Genomic DNA, 17,661 nt, shown 5'->3' on the forward strand with positions numbered 1-17,661 from the left:
AATTCCGTTTTCTATAAACTTTTTCAAGTACCTTTGCATTAATGTAGAAAGAGTTGATATGGGAGAAGGCCGGGTTTGCAGCGGGGAGTTGTGAAAATGGAGAAAAACTGACATTCAGAAGACTGGAGCTTCTCAGGGCAGCTGTAAAACCAGGTCAGGTTGACTCCAAATCCTCCACCCTGGGCGAGTCCATGGCCCTCTCTCCCCAGGGAAATGCATGTGTCTAAGTGGAATGTTCCAGAAGAGGCTGCTATCTAAGACCATTTCCCCCGAGGCCAGCTTAGTGTCTCCTGAGAGAATGAGGGCACCATGGTGCATTTTAGGCTCCATCTGGGATTGACCTGTTTGCTGTGCCTGATGACCACGTGTCCCAGTGGAAAATCCCCAGTGTGGGCCAGGGACATGCAGTCTGTGAGTTCTGCATGTCCAGGACTTGCTACACCCCTCTTAGTCTGTCTTTCTATCTGAAGGATAGGGAAAAATCTTGCCCATGGCGTATGTGTGTGCAGGTTTTCCTCTAGGGATTAGATCAGTGAATACATATTGGCATTTGGTGACATGGCACTGGCTACAGGTTGGGGCCAGGAATCTGCATTTATCCATGCCCTGGGATGTATAAATCCCTGGAAAAATTTTAAAATTCCTGTATATACAGTATGCAGACCAGTGGAATGCAAATCCTATCTTAAGGGCAAGCCTATTATGCATAAAAAACCAATCACGTAGCAAACGAGGCTATGAGACAGCCTGCTTGGCACTGTTCCTCTCAATGTTTGTGCCAGTGTATGTTGAATATAAATTTTACACGGAAATAACGATCTACTTTGAGATACATTCATGTCTTAGAGGCAAGGCTCCATATCTAAAAGTAACCATCCATACATAAGTCTATCTGTTGTAATAATGATGAAAATATGGTTGTAGCATTGTTGCATTTGATCTTCAAAATGACCCCATGGGTAGACATAATTTTTCTCATCCTATAGATGAGTTCATGCAAACTCAAAAAAAATGGCTTTCTTAAGGACATACAGTTAGGAAGAGCTGGGAGTGAGACTTGAGCTCAGATCCTACACCTAACCCCTCATCCATGTCATTAAAATACACTACTAGGAATAGCTTCAGTAAATGTGTGGCAGGCCACGAACATGGAGGATTTGCTCAGCAGAGTTTGTAGCCGACTGTTATTAACTGAGCATCTATTTCATGCCTGGCTTCCCTCTGTTCAGGATCATTCCTACCTTTGTGTTGTTTGGAGTTCATGCAATGAATAATTATGATAGATGATCTTAAAAGACACTCCTCTGTTCCATCCTCCCATAAACCTCGCTCATTTTGCCTACTTTACAAGTGGTTGGTTGATCTCATGGTTGACTAGAGACTAGTAGTCTGGGTCAACCCCACTTAATGTGGGGCTCCACTCCTGAGACCCTCTCGGGCCCAGCAGACATTTTTCTCAGCCATAGTCTTAAACTCTTCCATGTTTCCTTCCTCATCTCCCATGCTTCCTTTCTCCTCTCCCCTCCAGGGTGTCAGATCTGCATCACAGCTCTCCCTGTTCAGTGTCACTCCCTCTCTTTCCACAAAGATGCCCTCCAATAAAACATGTGCAGTTGTGAGAGCACCCCCTGAGTGCCCAGTTTGCAGAGGCCTGAACTGTTGGATCATGCTGCACATTTGCAGCTCACACTGATGTCAGAGGGGTAAGAAATGGAGAACAGCCTTTTGGGACAGAGAGGGGTTGTGGCCTGGGAGAAGATAAGTTCAAAATCAAATTTTATGCTTTTTTGATGTTCACTCCTGAGTGATTCATTTGATCCATCTGAGCCTCAGTTTTCTCCCTTGCAAAAGATGGAGAATGATATATCTGCCTTTTAGGGCTATTGGATTGAATGATGGTTCATTGAGATGAGCTGAACTTCAGGCCTGAGAGCTGTGTCTATCCTGGCAGAGTGTGGGGGAATCAGCAGGGAATGGTTGGCGCGGCTTGGCATTGGGTTCCCAGGCTACCTTACCTCCCCCTGGCTTCTGCAGATTCTCAAAGAGCTCCTATGGCTCTTCTTGCAGAAATATACCCCTGGGAGGCAGGGTTTTCTGTTCTCCCCGCCCACAAATATGACCCCAGCCAAAAGCTCCACCTTGCCAATATTTTGGCTAGAATGTGCAGCGTTACCATGACACTCAGATGACCATTATCTGGGTCATCTGAGCCTGAGAAACCGCCAAATCAGATAATTTTGGTGGCTGGCCTGTCTCTGTGGATCAAATGTCCTGAGAAATGAACCTCATCTCTACCTGACCGGGTTCAAGTGTGAACAGTTCCCTTTTCAGTGAAACAAAAGCTGGTTCAGCTGCCATACTCAAGTTCAAGGCCTGGGCCCGGAGGGTACGGGCAGGAAGAGGAATGCCAGCTCAGGGACCTATACTTATTGCGTGGCTTGAGGTAACTAATGGAATTTGCACATGTCTACAGTTAAAAAATATGCACCTAAGTATGCAAATAGAAAGTGTACAGCTGGGTAGAATTTCAAAAAGAACACAACTCTGTCACCAGCATGCAGGTGAGCAAAAAGAACACTGCTAGCTCCCAGTGGTACTCTCTGCCCAACTCCACCAGCCCTCTTTCAGCAACAACCTCCCACCCAAGGGTAGCCACTATTCTGATTTGTAGCAGCTTGGTTACTTCTGCTATTTTTCACATGTACTCTTTCGGTTTCTTTGGTTCAGCACCATGTTTGTAATATTCATCCCCGTGGTCATGGTAACCATAGTCCATCCATTCCTACTGCCATGTAGTATTCCACTGAATAGCTACAAGTCCATTTGTCCATTCTTCCCCACATAAACCTGCAGGTTGTGTCTAGGTGAGAGCTGCTAGAAACAATAGTTTGTTCTCCTGTATGTATTTTTGTGAAGACATGTTCACAAATGTGAACACATCAAATCTTAAATGTGTTGCTGCTTAGAAATATATTAGAAAGGGATGACCTTCAAACAGCACTGCTCCCAGTCTCTTGCATAATGATATAAATAAGTCATTGGTTGGGAAAAGGAAGAAGTGATACCACCTTCGGATGTCAGGGATCTGTGTCCTGGTTTTGGCAAGACCCCAGGAGACCATCATGGGCCCTCAGGCAGTAAGTAGAGATTCCTACAGATTGGTGGGAAGGAACCCTGCAGTGGGAATCCGTTAATAGCATGGATGTCCTCCATACACAGTATTCCTAGAGTATCATACAACTTCTCTGGTCTCAGCGCTCATACTCGTAAAGAAATACAAGAAACAGACATCATCTTGGGTGTTTGCAGTTCTCAAATAACTTTGAGATCGACTGCTGTTGATAATGAATAATCATATCATCATTTGTTGAGCGCTTTCATTGCCTTAACAATTTCTTCACGCTATCTAATTATTCAAAGATAAACTGTTGGAAGAGCTATCATGTTGGAAAAGTTAGTTTTTAGCAAAATGAGAATAGCAAGGAGGACAGTTGGATTCTAGCTTCCACTTTTAACTGATGCCTCATTCTTTTTCCTTTAAAGAAATAGTCCAAGCACACAAGGTCCTGAGGGGCTGGTGTTGTGGGTACAGTTGGTTAAGCCACTACTTGCCATGTCAGCATCCCAAATCGGAGCGCTGCTCTGAGTCCTCACTGTTCTGCTTCTGATTCAGTTTTCTGCTATTGCACCTGAGGCAGAAGTGCAGGGTGGCCCAAGTATGTAGTCCTCCGCCACCCATGTGAGAGACTTGGACAGAGTTGCAAGCTTCTGGATTTGACCTGGACCAGCCCTAGTTGTAGCCATTTGGGACATGAACCAATGGATTGAAGTTTTCTCTCTCTCTCTCTGTATTTCTCTCCCCCTCCGTCCTCCTCCCTCTCCCTCCCTTCCTGTGTATTAATGTAAAGAACAAAACATGGAATCTACAAAAAGTTCATGGGATGTTTACTATGGAAAAACTATGGCTTTTTGAAATTTTTTGCACTAAAATGAATTTACCTTTAAATCCCATCTTCCCATGAACTTTGGAAAGTATCCCCACCTACCAAACATTTGTGGATACACCAGACTGTCGGAGAAAACAGACTGCAAAAGGGCAGGCATTTGGCCTGGGTGTTACCTCACAGATTCAGATGCCAACATCCCATCTGAGAGTGCCCAGAGTTAATGCTGGACTCTGCTCCTGACTCATTTCCTGCTAATGTGCACCATGGGAAGCAGTGGTGATGGTTCAAATTGTTGAATCCATAGAACCCCCGTTCAACACCTGGATTAAGCTCCTGGCTCCTAAGCTTTTATCCCAGCCTAGACCAGGGGCCATTGAGAGCATTTGGGAGTGAACTAGTGAGTAAAAATCTCTCTCTCTCTCTCTCTTTCTCCATGTCAAGTAACCAATTTTTAAGAAGAAATTGAATACTAAAAGCACACCTAAAACTCTGCACATCTCCCACAATCCATTCCCTTCCCCATCCATCCGTAGTAAGTGCTCTGCTCTGTTAAATTCAGTGTTTGTCTTTTTTTTTTTTTTTTACCAAACTTTTCTGTGAAATTCTTTCAATTTTTGATAAAGGTCATGAGGGTACAACCCTCATGAATGGGATTAGTGGCCTTTTAAAAGGGACCCTGGAGAGCCATCTGGCCCCCTTCTGTCACCTGGGGACACAGCGAGAAGTCAGTATCTACAAACCAGCAAGCAGATCCTTAGCAGACATTCAATCTGCCAGCATTTTGATCCCAAGAGGCCCAGCCTCTAGAATGGTGAGAATAAATTTTGTCTGTTTCTGAGGATGTATTTTAGTTATTTCAAAGGCAAAGTGACAGAGAGAGATAGAGACAAAGATAGCCTCCATCCACTGGTTCATTCCCCAGAAGGGCTGTCATGGCTGGGGTTGGACCAAGCTGAAGTCAGAATCCGCAAACCCCGTCTGGGTCTTCCACATGGCAGTGGCAAAGGTCAATTACTTAGATCATCTGCTGCCTTCCCAGGCGTATTATCAGGAAGCTGGATTGAAAGCAGTGCAGCTGAGACTTGAACCAATGCTGGGATACTGGATCCTGGGATACAGGATGTTACAAGCAGCTACTTTAAGCCACTGCATCATAATTGTTGTTTATAAGTGGCCCAGTTTGTAGTATTTTGTTTTGACAACTTATTCAGATCTTTTAATCTGTATATATTTCTGGTCCTACTGGCAAGTTTCCTTTATTCATGACCTTTGTTCTTGAGCATCTACTGTATGCCAAGTCCTGTGTTGTGCACCAGAGATAGGAACGTGATTAAAAGATAAAGTTCTGGATCGTTGGGAGTTCGAATGAGTGGCAAAGCATGTGACTCTGTTGGTTGGCACAGAAGGAGAGATTGGGTGGAGGATGCCAACTCCTTGCAATCCAAAGACCTCATCCATTGTGTGGCTACCCGTGGGACAAAGCCCCTGCGGTTCCCTCTTCCTAACCTTATTCTCCCCTTCACACCTCGACTGACTTGTGAGTCAGTTTAGTGCCCAGACAAGAAAACAAGCCTAGTTCTGGGGAAACTGTATTGGCTTGAATTCCAGGACTGGAATTCTCTCTGGTGCTCCAAATGAATGACGTTCTCACCTTGCCTCAGAGGCACGCGGCCCACCTGAGGCATCGAATCAATAAATCACACAGGCAGACGACCCAGTAGGAAATTGTCTCCAATGCATTTGATCCTGTCTTCCTAAGGCTGGAACCACCATGATAACTCTACTTACAACAGAAGGGTTAATTAATTTTCGCAGGGCCACCCAGAGAGGAGGTTGCAGAGCTGGAACTCCATTCCCCAAACTCCGCCAGGATATCCCTGACACATATGATGGCTAGGGAGTCCCCTCCTTTCTACTTGACAACAAGGGAAGTTATTGCCTGCCACAACCCGCTCACTCCTCACACCTTCTATCTGCTCCAGCTACTCAGGAAATTAGAGCAAATCCTATTTTTAGACGCTGTGGTTCCAATGACAGTGATGTATGGGCTGGTGGCTCATTTTTCACGAACAGAACTCAGAGGTGTTGCCCAATCTGATGCATAAAAACTCTCTTACCTCACCCTGTCTTGAACTCCCTAATTTACTTCTGAGATAGCTTTGTTCCCAGCCCTCCTCCACCCCACCCTACCTCACCCCACCCCACTTGTCAGTAAGTACTGCAACAGACTTTGGCCAGAAAAAGAAGTCATGAAACTTTCAGCTGACCTAGAAGGTGCAGAGGAAAAGGAGAAGCTGCTTCTCAGGAACCTGACACAAAAATCATGGCGGAGGGTGGGGCGGGGAAGCCAAGAATGCAGCAAGCCCTTCCTGCAAAAACCGATGGATGAAATGATCTACAGTGCATGGTGTGTGAAACAGAAGTTCTGAAACTTTGCAATGGACTCTTCTACTGCCTGGTCATAATCGGTTAAGCAGCGAGGCTGAACAGTGCTTATGGGGAACCCTGACAGCCTGAGCCTTAGACAAGGAAAAAGAGAAGCAACTGTCGAGGCAGGTGAAGTGCTTGGCATGTGCAGCGAGCACCCACCTACTGCAATCCATTTCCTACTCCTTCAAGGGATGCCACATTCAAGGCGAGAGAGAGCTGGAACAGCGTACCCCAGGACACACAGCTGAGGACTGTGGGGTTAGGATGGCAAGATTTCACAGAAACCCAACCCAGAGATGTTCAGATTCCAGTTAAACAGTAAAATGAACATAACGATGCCTCATGGAAAATTTCAGACTAATACTGAAAATAGACCTTGGCATGCTGCATTTTATCTGACAACTCCCTGACATTCAAATTCGGTTCTCTCTTGTTTCTCGGACACCCCTTTTACTACTGGAGGCCTTCGGATGTATTCATGGAAAATGGAATGTTATGGGGGGAAAACAAGCATGGATTTTTTTTAAATGCACCAAAATAAACTTACCTTTGAACTCCATGTCCATGAGCCTTTTGAAGCCCCCTCAGGTGTGAGTTGTGAGCCTGTGGAACACATGGTCTTTAGCCACCGATCCCAGCCAAGAGTTAGTTACATATTTCACACTCATTTCCTCACATTACCCTAGCAGGTGGGTACTATGTTTGTTCCCATTTCAAGGATGAGGACATGGAGGCTCTTTGAGATGGAATAACTTGCTCATGGCCCTGCTGAGTCCCTGCTCAAGAACTGGCATTAAAAACATGACATTCACTCCCCCCTCCTACAATAGTCAAGACCTAACACACAGACAGAGCAGTGATGGATACTAAACATACAGTTCAATAAATTATCACAAATGCCCTTGTTACTATCAAGCCCTTCAGGAAGGAAAAAAAAGGCAGGCTTACCATCACCCCTTCACCTTATGGAGGAAGATAAAGAGGTTCAGAGGGGACCTGAGACTTGCCCAAGGTCACAGAAACTGAAAAGCAACAGGCACAGAGAGAGGAAGTGATTTCTCCAGAGGTCACACAGCTATGACCTACCACCTATTGAAACAAAGGACTGGATACCAGAAAGCACACCTGCCCCTCACCGGGGGTTTGCTACTCACAAGGCGCAGTGGCTGTCTTACTGAACCACAGCTTGGCAGCCACAAGAGTGTCTACTCAACGAAAGGCAGAGTGGCGCTTGGCATAACCAGTTCAGTGAACGCCCTTCCACCAAAAAAAACAAAACCAAACAAAATCTACAACCCCGGCTGAACCCATTTTGCAGGAGAGGACACTGAGGCTGGGAGTCCAAGCTCCCTGCCTGCCCATCTCAGCAGGCCAGGCTCCGGGTCTGCCTAGTTCTCCGGAGGAGGCAGGCAGGCCAGGTGGCGCACAAGGAGTTAAGCGGCAAGCAGAGCTGTGGCTCGGTGCGAGGAGCGCGCTGGGCTGAGGCGCTGCTGGCGGCAGCAGCGGAGGCGGCAGCAGGGAGCTGGGGCTGGATTCGTGAAGTCCCGGGGAGCAAGAGAGGCAGCCAAGGCGGCATCCAGTGAGAGGAGAGGTGGCTGGATCCCCGTGCCTACAACAGCCGCATCTGGCGAGCCTCACGCACAGGGCCCGGGCATCCCCGGGGCGGCTGTGTGCCAGGGGCCACGCCGCGGCACGGGGCACCCGCAGTGCTGCCCGCCAGCCTGCCCAGCGCCAGGCTTGCAGGAGCCCGGCTTTCACTTCCTCTCGCCTCCACCCGCCTCCTTGGCTCGCCGGCTGGCGTCGCCACTGCCTCCTCGTCCCCTTGGCCACCACTGTCGCCGCTGCTGCAATCCAGGGCTCACACTCTCCCACTTTCACGCTGGAGGCGCAGAGGATGCCCCTGGCACCAGACCCGGAGAAATAAGCCCCTGGCCAGGCTGGAGGAGCCTCAGTGGGTGAGAACGGAAAACCCAGCTCCGCTTTTCTGGGTAGCGCTGCAGCAGCTGGTCGCGAGGAAGGCGCCCACTGAGCGGGCGCGCACTGGGGGACGCTGGAGTCAGGCTGAGACCCCAGGCGCTGGGCTGAGGTCCACCGGTGGAGTTTGCAAGTGGCTGAGACTCCTCAGGTAAAGACCCGGGGGTCTGGACCTGGAAAGACAGCTCCATAGGGGAGTGGGGTCGTGGAGCTGCTGAGAAAACATTCCTGCCCTCTGCCACCCCATAGATCTGGGTTTCCCGTTCCAGCTGCTCCCCCGCTTCCCCCTCAAACTGGGAGATCAGCGCTTGTGTGAGTGAAGCAGCTTGCATGATAACAGCCAAGCTCTGGGCAAGTGACAAACTTTGCTCTGGCCCAGGGTGGGACCTTTTGGCTCCCTGAGACACCCTTCCTCTGGGCACATCTCTGACCCCAAAAGGCATGCATTTTAAAGGGCTTCTTGGGTGAGGCTGGCCCAGGGAGAAGGCTGAGGATCAGCTTAATTTCACGCAGGTATCATCCCTTACTTAGCCAATTTAGAGTACCCAGGGAGAAGCAGGAGTCCTCTTTCAAGTTGACTTTTGAAGGTGCTTGTTGTTGGGGGTGATACTACGGAGAAACAGGGTTCTTGGTGGTCTGGGACTAGCAGCTGAGGGGTACTCAGCCAGGGGCTTTGTGTAAGGGGCTTTGCAGACCTACTGGCTGGGTAGGGGTTTTAATTTGTGTGTGTAAAGAAACAAAGAACTGGAGCTGGAGGGGGGGGCTCATTCAGGGTGGGTAGGTGTGTGTGTGTGTGTGTGTGTGTGTGTGTGTATAAGTAAGGAAACAGAACTGGAGCCTGGGAGACTCATCCAGCAGGATCGCTCCTATCCAGGCCCTTCCATTGACTCCAAGTGTGGTCACAGGAGCTGCCTCATCTTCTTGGCAGAGTCTGTAGTAGGGGTAGGGGAATCATCTCCTGTTCCTTGCAGCTCCAAAGGGCTGCTCTTTCGATGAGCAAGAAACTGGGGAAGTTTGCTGGGCTGCTGGTGGATGAGACCCATTCAGACTGGAGCTTGGGGATCTGCAAACTTTGCAAGAAGGGGACTGGCGGGGACAGATGAGTAGGGTCACCTGGCATTCTTATGCCCAGCTGCAGGTGTGGGTGCATTACACCTCCTGACACACTGCAGGCTCACTAGGAGGAGGCCAGCTGATGAGCAGGGATCATTTGGAGCCACCCCTGAGGCTGGAGTCATCTTAATGTTCTGGTTGATGTGTAACATACTGGAAGTATTCATGAAGCAAATCTGCTCATGAACCTGCTCCTGTATTTGACCTGTGATGGGACTGTGTGTCTTTTGAATTCAGGGAGAGACACTGCTATGTGGTTCATGGACCATTCTTTGGGCCTAAGGTAGGGTTTTGAGGATTTCCTGTCACACACCAATCTCCCAGGCTACTAAAATCTAGGAAATCCTCGGGGATGTGAGTGCTGGGTACCCTAGAAAAGCCCCAGGTCTGGGTCAGGAGGTCGTACTTCAAATCTGCCTATAATATGCTGTGTGACTTGGGGCTGATCTAGCCCTCTCTGGGCGCTAACTGTGAAGAGGTTTCACACATCCTCAGGTGACACTGGATGATGTCATAGATGAGATTTGTGAACTCCCGAGGGATGGAATAGATTGTCGAAGAAACCTAGCACTCAGATCAGATCCCAGTTTGACTGGTTACCTCCTTCTGCAAACCTTGGCTCCTCTGCTGGAACGCAGACAGTTCACAGTCCCTAACTCAGAAGGCTGTTGGGAGCCTTGAACATGAGAGCACTCAGTCTGGCTTCCTGGAAACATAGAGCTCACATTGGCCATAGCAAGGCTGTTGGTTCTGGGGTCTTGTGCCTGGGCATCTGAGTGCTGTTTTCCCCAGGTATGCTGTCCTTGTCCCACCAGAGCACCAAGTGATCCTTGATTGGAGGTGGGTGGCCAGGGCTGCAGGGGGAATGACAGGGGCCCTTTATCTCAACAATCACCTGATTACGTGCGGTCCCTTCCCCCTCGGTGCTCCCTCATAAAAGCACTGCTGGACCAGCTGCTCCTAGTGGGGAGCCCAGGGCGGTCTGGGAGGGATGGATGCACCCAGCTGCTGCGTCGCCATGACAACAGGAGGTGGAGGTAAGCCATCTCTATGGCTTCCACTTTGTGGCTGTCTAGGGGACACAAAGCGGAGAAGTTCAGTGTGTGTGTGGTGTCAGGCACTCAGGCTGCTGGCAGGCTTGAGGCTGCCCCAGGCTGGACAGGTAAGGCTGCTGTTTTTGATAGGAACAGCCACACTGTTTTTTTTTGTGGTGGAGAGGATGCTGAGAGTATAAGGGGATGCACTGAAATAGGACCACTGGGAAAGAAATAGGAAAGGCTGAGGTTTGAGGGTTTGCCCCATGTTCTTGGTAGGACAGGCAGACCTCATCCTATTGCTAGCCAACATGGAATAGATTCATGGGTATGCCGTAGGGGCTGGGACAAGAGACATCTGTCCTATGCTGGCTTAGTCTATGTACTTTCAGGATTCTGAGAAAATGAAGTTGGCTTTTCTTGGTGGAGTAGGGTGTGCATAGGCACATGTGCATATATGCACGTTCTTACATAGCTTTGTGCACCTGTATTCACGTGAGTAGGATGCACAGAAGAACCTAAAGTATGAACACGTGTATGACTAGAATCCATGGGGGTGTGCTTGATGTCTGCTGGATGTGTGTGTGTGTGTGCCTGTAAGAGAATGGCAGCTTGTGGGAATCAGTTCGAGTGTAAATGAACTGACTTGCAAGCATTAAAACTACCGTGTATATGCTACATGTGTGTGTGACCAATCAGACCCATACCTGTATAGATATTCATGTCTGAAGTGATGGTCTATATTTGCAAAGCTGGGCTTGGGTGCTAGTATTAGTATTTGTACATGATGTTGGCATATGTTTATGTGGGTGTCTGTGAGTATCTGCATATGTGTGAGCATGCCATACATGCGTAATGATGACTTAGTGTATGTTGTATGTGTTGTGGCATGCTTTCTTCAACTGTCTCTGTATATACACCAGTTTGTCATGCTGTCTGTGTGTGTTTCTGAGTATATGTGCCACTGAGCGTCAAAGTGTATCTTTAGTGGCGTCTCTGCATACCAGTGTATGTGTATGTGTGTGTTTCAATGTTGAGCATGCACACATTTCTAAGCATTTGCCTATGTAACGTTGCCCACTTGGTCGTATCTCTAATTGTATGTGTCTCTGAGTCTGTTTGCCTTGGGATACATTGGTTCCAGTATGTATTTGAATGTGTCTCTGTGCTCGTGTGTCTCTGAAGGTGTGTTTCTATGTGTCACACTCTAACTTTTATGCAAGTCTGTGAGAAGGTTCCTGGGAGTTGCATTGCAGTTCTTAACATGTCCCTGAATGTGTGCGTGTTTCTCAGTCTGTATACCTATCTACACAGCAGTGTTTTTTTTTTTGCACCAGACCTGTTTCTGCTCTTCCGAGTTTGTGCATGTCTGAATGTAAATAGGGCTATAAACGTGTGTGTGTGTGTGTGTGTGTGTGTGTAGGGGTGAGTGGTTATGAGCACACCTAAGTTACAAACCACCCTTGTCCCTAGAAGTTGGCTCTTCCTTCCATACCTCCACTGTGTGATTTCCTCATGCTGTGTCTCTCCTAAATATTGACTCAACAGTTGATGTTAGCTTTAAGTGGGGCATGAAGAGGTGCCGTGTTCATATTTCTGAGTAAGTGCCTGATCTTATAGGGCTCCAAAGCCCCATGAATTCTCTGTGCCCATTTCCCTTGCACCAGCAACAGCCCAAATCTCTCCCACCAGAAACTGCCACTTAGGATAGTTTCTGAACAAACACAGATGTTGGAAGCGCAGGTATAATTTTAGGCAGAAGGTCTGAAAATAGGCAGCCTAGGATGTGCCGAACATCTCGACAGCAGTGTTTCTAATTAGGAGCAACTTGTTTTCCTTAAATAAACAAATCAAGTGAGGAGAGAAATTGCCCGAGATTAATGACTCCCCGGAGCAGGTCCAGATGTTGGCAAGATGGGAACTAGCTCAGGGCAGGAGTGAGTCCGTGGTCCCCATGTGCCAATACTCAGGGTCCCTTGCAGACTGTGACCAAGAGCTAACAAGGCAGAGGAGAGGAGCTGGTGATGTGGGCAAGGCCAGCCTGGGGTGGGGTCCCTTCCAAGGTCTGGCAGGTGTTTAATTATTGGGGTATGTGCATTATTGACCTGATTCCTCCATCCCCTGGCATTGCTGGCCTTCACCCTAAGACTCTGTCGTTCTTCTTACTCCGGGGCAGGCAGGGTTGATGCCCCCAGTCCTTGTGGAGATCAGCCGTGTGAGTAACTTTTGTCATTCAGTGAGGCAGAGGCTACACTGCACCTGCTACGGCTTAGGCCTTGCGGGTCATGGGTGTCTCTGACAGGCTGAGAAAATAGCCCCTCAAACCCTGGCTATTGCACTTCACCTGGCTCTAGAATGAACACATGTGGAACCCCCATAAGCCCAAACCCTGGTGAAGCACTGAGGTCTCACACACAGGCTGGCTAAGTAAATGCTTATCATGTGTGTTGGAGTTGCTGGTTGCTTATTTCGTGGCATTCTTGCTGCCATTGCTAACTGATGCAGTCCCCAGTAGCTTGTCTTGATTCCTTTCTCCTGTTTGGCTATGGGACTCAGAGTCATTCAGTGAACTCCTGTATTTCTCACTGTTGGTGGGTGGGATGTCTCAGAAGCTTGATCCTCAGAGTGGTAATGTTAAGAACTGGTGGGACTTTTAGGGTTTGGGGTCTACTGGAAGTCCTTTGGTCTATTTGGGGCACCCAGGCTCTCTGACTTTCTGTCTGGCAGTTCAGTTTCTTTCTCTGTCCTATAGTCTCTGAGCTGGTGTTCATGTCATGGGCCTTGAACCTCCTGGATTGTCAGTTAAACAAACCTCTTGTCTCTGCAGATGACACAGTCTCACATACTTTATTAAAATGCGGTTTCCCAGCCCCTACCTTGCTTTCTGCCCATTCCAGAGTCAATAGTGATAATAGCAGATGATGTTGATGGAGTATTTGTTAGGGATACCACATACCACACCAGGGGCTGGACGGATATCGTCTGTCACTCTTAGTAACCTGGGAGGTCGTGTGCATTACAGTCTTCTGTTGTTATTTGTGAGACTCAGAGAGCTGAGGTGACTAGCCCAGGTCACACAGGTCAGAAGAATTCTTCCTGGGGTCTACACACAGTTCACTTGACACTGGAACCTGTGTTTTGAACCAATGATGTCGTATTGCCTCCCCAATGCCAGTGGTATAATTGACGTAACTGATGTCATAGCATGTGGTGGGCATTCTCCCCTTCACTCACTGAGAATTTGGGTAGGCAGGAATGAACCCTCTCACTCAAGGTGGGAGGGTCTAGTTGAAAGTAGATAGGTGTGCTTAGCCATTGGTCCATGCATCCACACCTCTATTCACTCAGCCACCAGTATTGGGTGATGTTCAGTACTGGCTCAGAATCTTCTCAGTGATGTGTTCTGAGCCGGGCTCTGAAGACGCAGAGGTGGGAGATCTCAGCTCTGACTTGAAGGAGAACCTGTGGCTGTAGTGGAGCCTGCATCCCAGTATGCACTTTGCCCTCTCCTGGGAGCAACTGTATCTGCCGCTAACTGGGTTGTGGATTCAAACGTGGTTGAATTGACAACATCCTTCACCCAATGCTGGAAAACCTTCCTCTCCCTGTTCTTCTCCTCCGCTATGTGGAGTGTCAGGCGTCAGAGCACTTCTGAGGTGGGAGGAAGCAGGTACATAGGGATTTGCCTGCAACTGAGGCAGTTCCAGGCTCAGGGACTTTCAGTGCTAAAACTAGGAGGACCCCAGGCAAACCAGGACATGTTGTCAGTCTATTCCAAGAGGAGAGCTCAGAGACTAATCCCACCTCATGGTAATCCAGAACAAAGATCAGCAAATCTGACCTGCCACCTGTTTTGTAAACAAAGTTTTATTGGAACGATGCCCAGGCTATTCTTTTACATATTGTCTGTGGTTGTTTTGGACTACAGTGGCAAAGTTGAGCATTTGTGACAAAAACCATATGGTCTACAAAAGCTTGAAATATTTATTATCTGGCCTGTTACTGAAAAATTTTGCTGACATCTAAGCTAATAATTCCAGCCAGGTGTAGGCCAAGGGAGACTTAGACAAGAATTCTGTAAACTTGGCTGAATCACTATGGGTAGGATGGCATGAGAGGTTTATCCAGGTGAGGTGCCCAGAAGATCAGAAAAGGTACAGTGGATGTGGTGATCTGAGAGAACTCTCACATGGCCAGAGATCCAGAGAGGAGATGTGCCCAGACCACAGAGGGAAGCAGGTGACTTTGGCCTAACTTCCAGATATAGGTGGGAGGCAGCTGTGTCTGCAGTCTCCTGGAGCCCTTGGGAAAGTGGGCCTGGCCCAGCATGATGCTTCTCATACCCAGATTCCTATGTTTCTAGCTGGGCTGTCAATTATGGGGTTATTTGTGGATTCCTTTAAATTCACTATGATGTGAGCGTGGGGCAGAGAACAACCTTTGTGTGGGAAGTGAAGAGATATGTATACTGGTGCTGCCATCTGACTTAGAGGTGGAAAGCAAGTCCCAAAGTCTTTTTGAGCCGTAGTTGTTTTTTTTTTTTTAATCCTCAGAGTGGAAGAGGAATCCGAGATGGTCACTAAGAGGTCTTCTGTAGTTTTGCCTTTGTAGTCACACTTCCTTTTCTAACTGAAGTTTTAAAGACTTAAATATATGGTGGCCTCTGTTCCCAAGGTGGCCCTGTCAGGTCCTCCCAGTGACAGTGGTGAGGACAGGGTAGTAGTGGTGGTGGTGGTGGTGGTAGCTGCTGGTGGTGGGAAAGCTGCAATGCCTGGGGTTGTGATGAGACCTTCACCTCCATCCTGTGACAGTTCTTGTGGGTTAAGAAATCTCAGGCTCCGTTTTCAGGTGAGGACACTTAGAGAGGTTCATTGCTTGTCCAAGGTCACATAGTCAGGGAGTGACACACCTGGGGTTCCCCACAGCATCTGTGTTCTCACCTACCTCTGCCCCTGAGCTGTCTCACTGCACTTTTCCAGGTGAAGATGGAAAGCTGCTTCAGGAATTCTTCAGAGTTCCTTCTCATCTTTGAACTTGGAAGTGGCATGGCCAGGCCAGCAGCCATCCTCACATGCCTCAGGATAATGAGCCTGCATCTGTCAGGGAGGCTCATGGCTAGCAGGGCAGATCATAAATGGCTGGAGGGCCCACTCAGGACAGTGAGCAGCAGGTGACTCAGACAGGGGTCCTGCTATAGTGGGCTATGGCTTTACATGTTCATGGCAAGCTTGCATCAAGCTGGGACAGCACTGTTTTCTGTGATAAACTGTAGAGCTTCTGCCATTGCCTGGAGATAGCAGCTCTTCTGCTGGGTTGTCTGCAAGGTGAGACTTGCTTTGCTGAGATGGCCTTACCCAGTCTTCTCCGAAGTGACCACCCATAGGCCACTTGTCTAAGCTCTTTATATTTTGTGTGTCTGCTGTGAGACAAATAGAAGGCTGAAATGTTGGAACAATTAAACTAGTTTTAATTTTCAAACAGCTCTTGACTGTATCACCAAGAGGTGACATTTTGGGCCAGTTGTCTTGGAAACACAAATCTATAGAAAACTGGAAAATAAAAAAAGGGGGGGGGGGCTGGGCACTTGGCATTATGGATTAAGATGCCACCTTTAATATAAAAATTTCTGGGTTTGAGTCCTGGCTCTGTTATCTGCTAATGCATAGCATGGAAGGAAGCAGGTGATGGCTCAAGTGCTTGTATTCCTGCCACCCGCATGGAAGATCCGGATTGAGTTTTTGGCTCCTGACTTTAGCTTGGCTCAGTCTAGACTTTTGTGGGCATTTGGGGAGTGAACCACGAGATGAAAAATCTCTCTGTCTTTCAAATAAGTTAGATAAATAAATTTAAAACTACAGAAAAGGACATTGTTCTAGTTTAGTTGCCACAGTGTCCATGCCAGCAGAGTCAACGTTTGGGTCCTTTGTTGCACACCTCTCTGGTGTGCTCCGTGACTGGAGTTCTCAGACTCAGCATCTACAGGAGCAAAGGAACGCATGTGGGACAGCAGAGAAAGCACAGTGACAGTTACCAGAAGCCACAGCAGCCTGGGAGCCAGGTACATAGAAGGAGCTGAACAAGGGAACAGAAAAATGAGAGAATTGCAACTTAGGAGAGTTGAGGGCAAGGGTCTGGTGATCCCTTCATCCAGCAGCTTGTGCTAAGCTGACTGCCCAGCGGCGGCACAATCCTGGGCTCTGTGGCAGCCCCAAGCAAGAGCTCAGTACTGTTGAATAGGTAGGCAATAGGCAAGGAATTCACCATTGTCTAAAACAGTTTGGTCCCCTGGACATTTCTGTGTATGAAGCCTCAATGTCTGGAAAACTCACTTCCATGGAACATTTCTTTTTTCACAGTATTGGGTAATTGACATTGAACTGTACCCAGAAGAGTGTCTGACATTCAAGAAATAAACATTCTTTGACATTCAGCCAAATCTAGGTTCAGATCTGAGCCGCGTGACAACGGCAAATGGCTCGGTCTCTGGCCTCAGTGTCCTGCTGTGCACGTTGAGGACAGCTACAAATGAGCTACAGCCTCCACTGCTGCAAACCAGAATGCTTTCTTGTCTGTGCTTGGCAGAAAAAAATGGCACGAGTGCCTCTGGCTTATGATGTTTGCTTCCGTTTTCTGCAGCTCATGTGGGAGCCACTCACTCACACAAGCCAGCATGGCCAGGACTCAGCAGAGCAGAATTCTGCCTGCCCAGTGGCTAGCATGTGAGAGGGTACTGATAATCCAGTGGTTGGCATGCAGCGCCCACCACCAGGACCAGGGTATACTGGGATAGAGTTGAGTGAGCCAGGCTCAGAGAAATAACACAGCATCTCTAAACATGCCCAGTAGCTAGGCACCAATGCCCTGTTTAACTCTGGCTTGATTCAGGGGTAGGGACTTTAATACCTTACGCTGTGTGATTTAACAGGCTTACGTTCTGATCTTTCTTGCTTGTAGGATGTGTGATCCTAGACAAGTCTGTGAGCTCTTAGGCCTCTATTTCCTCATCCGTGAAATGGGAATAGTGAGGCCTTCTTTTTAGGGTTGTTATGGGGATTCAGGGTGATAATAATCAGTGTAGAATAAGCACTCAACAAAGATCACATAAGCCAGAAAAAAAGCCATTTTTCTCCAGTGGGCATAAATAACTAGGATTCCTCTTGACA

At 48.1% G+C, this 17,661-nt stretch overlaps 2 protein-coding genes across 2 annotated transcripts in view; one reads left to right on the top strand and one right to left on the bottom strand.

Moving 5' to 3' along the window:
* The window catches only part of CMKLR1 (chemerin chemokine-like receptor 1), a 718,021-nt gene that overhangs the window by 438,134 nt on the left and 262,226 nt on the right, over positions 1 to 17,661 (bottom strand). The window lies entirely within an intron of this gene.
* Positions 6,197 to 17,661, top strand: part of LOC131478310 (uncharacterized) — a 68,033-nt gene continuing 56,568 nt past the window's right edge. The window contains exons 1-2 of the mRNA XM_058657005.1: positions 6,197 to 6,354; positions 7,969 to 8,502. Of these exons, the coding sequence (XP_058512988.1) occupies positions 6,197 to 6,354; positions 7,969 to 8,502 (692 nt within the window). The remainder of the gene's footprint in view (positions 6,355 to 7,968; positions 8,503 to 17,661) is intronic.

This window comes from Ochotona princeps, chromosome 29 (genome assembly GCF_030435755.1).
Source record: "Ochotona princeps isolate mOchPri1 chromosome 29, mOchPri1.hap1, whole genome shotgun sequence".
In the NCBI taxonomy this organism is placed as follows: Eukaryota; Metazoa; Chordata; class Mammalia; order Lagomorpha; family Ochotonidae; genus Ochotona; species Ochotona princeps.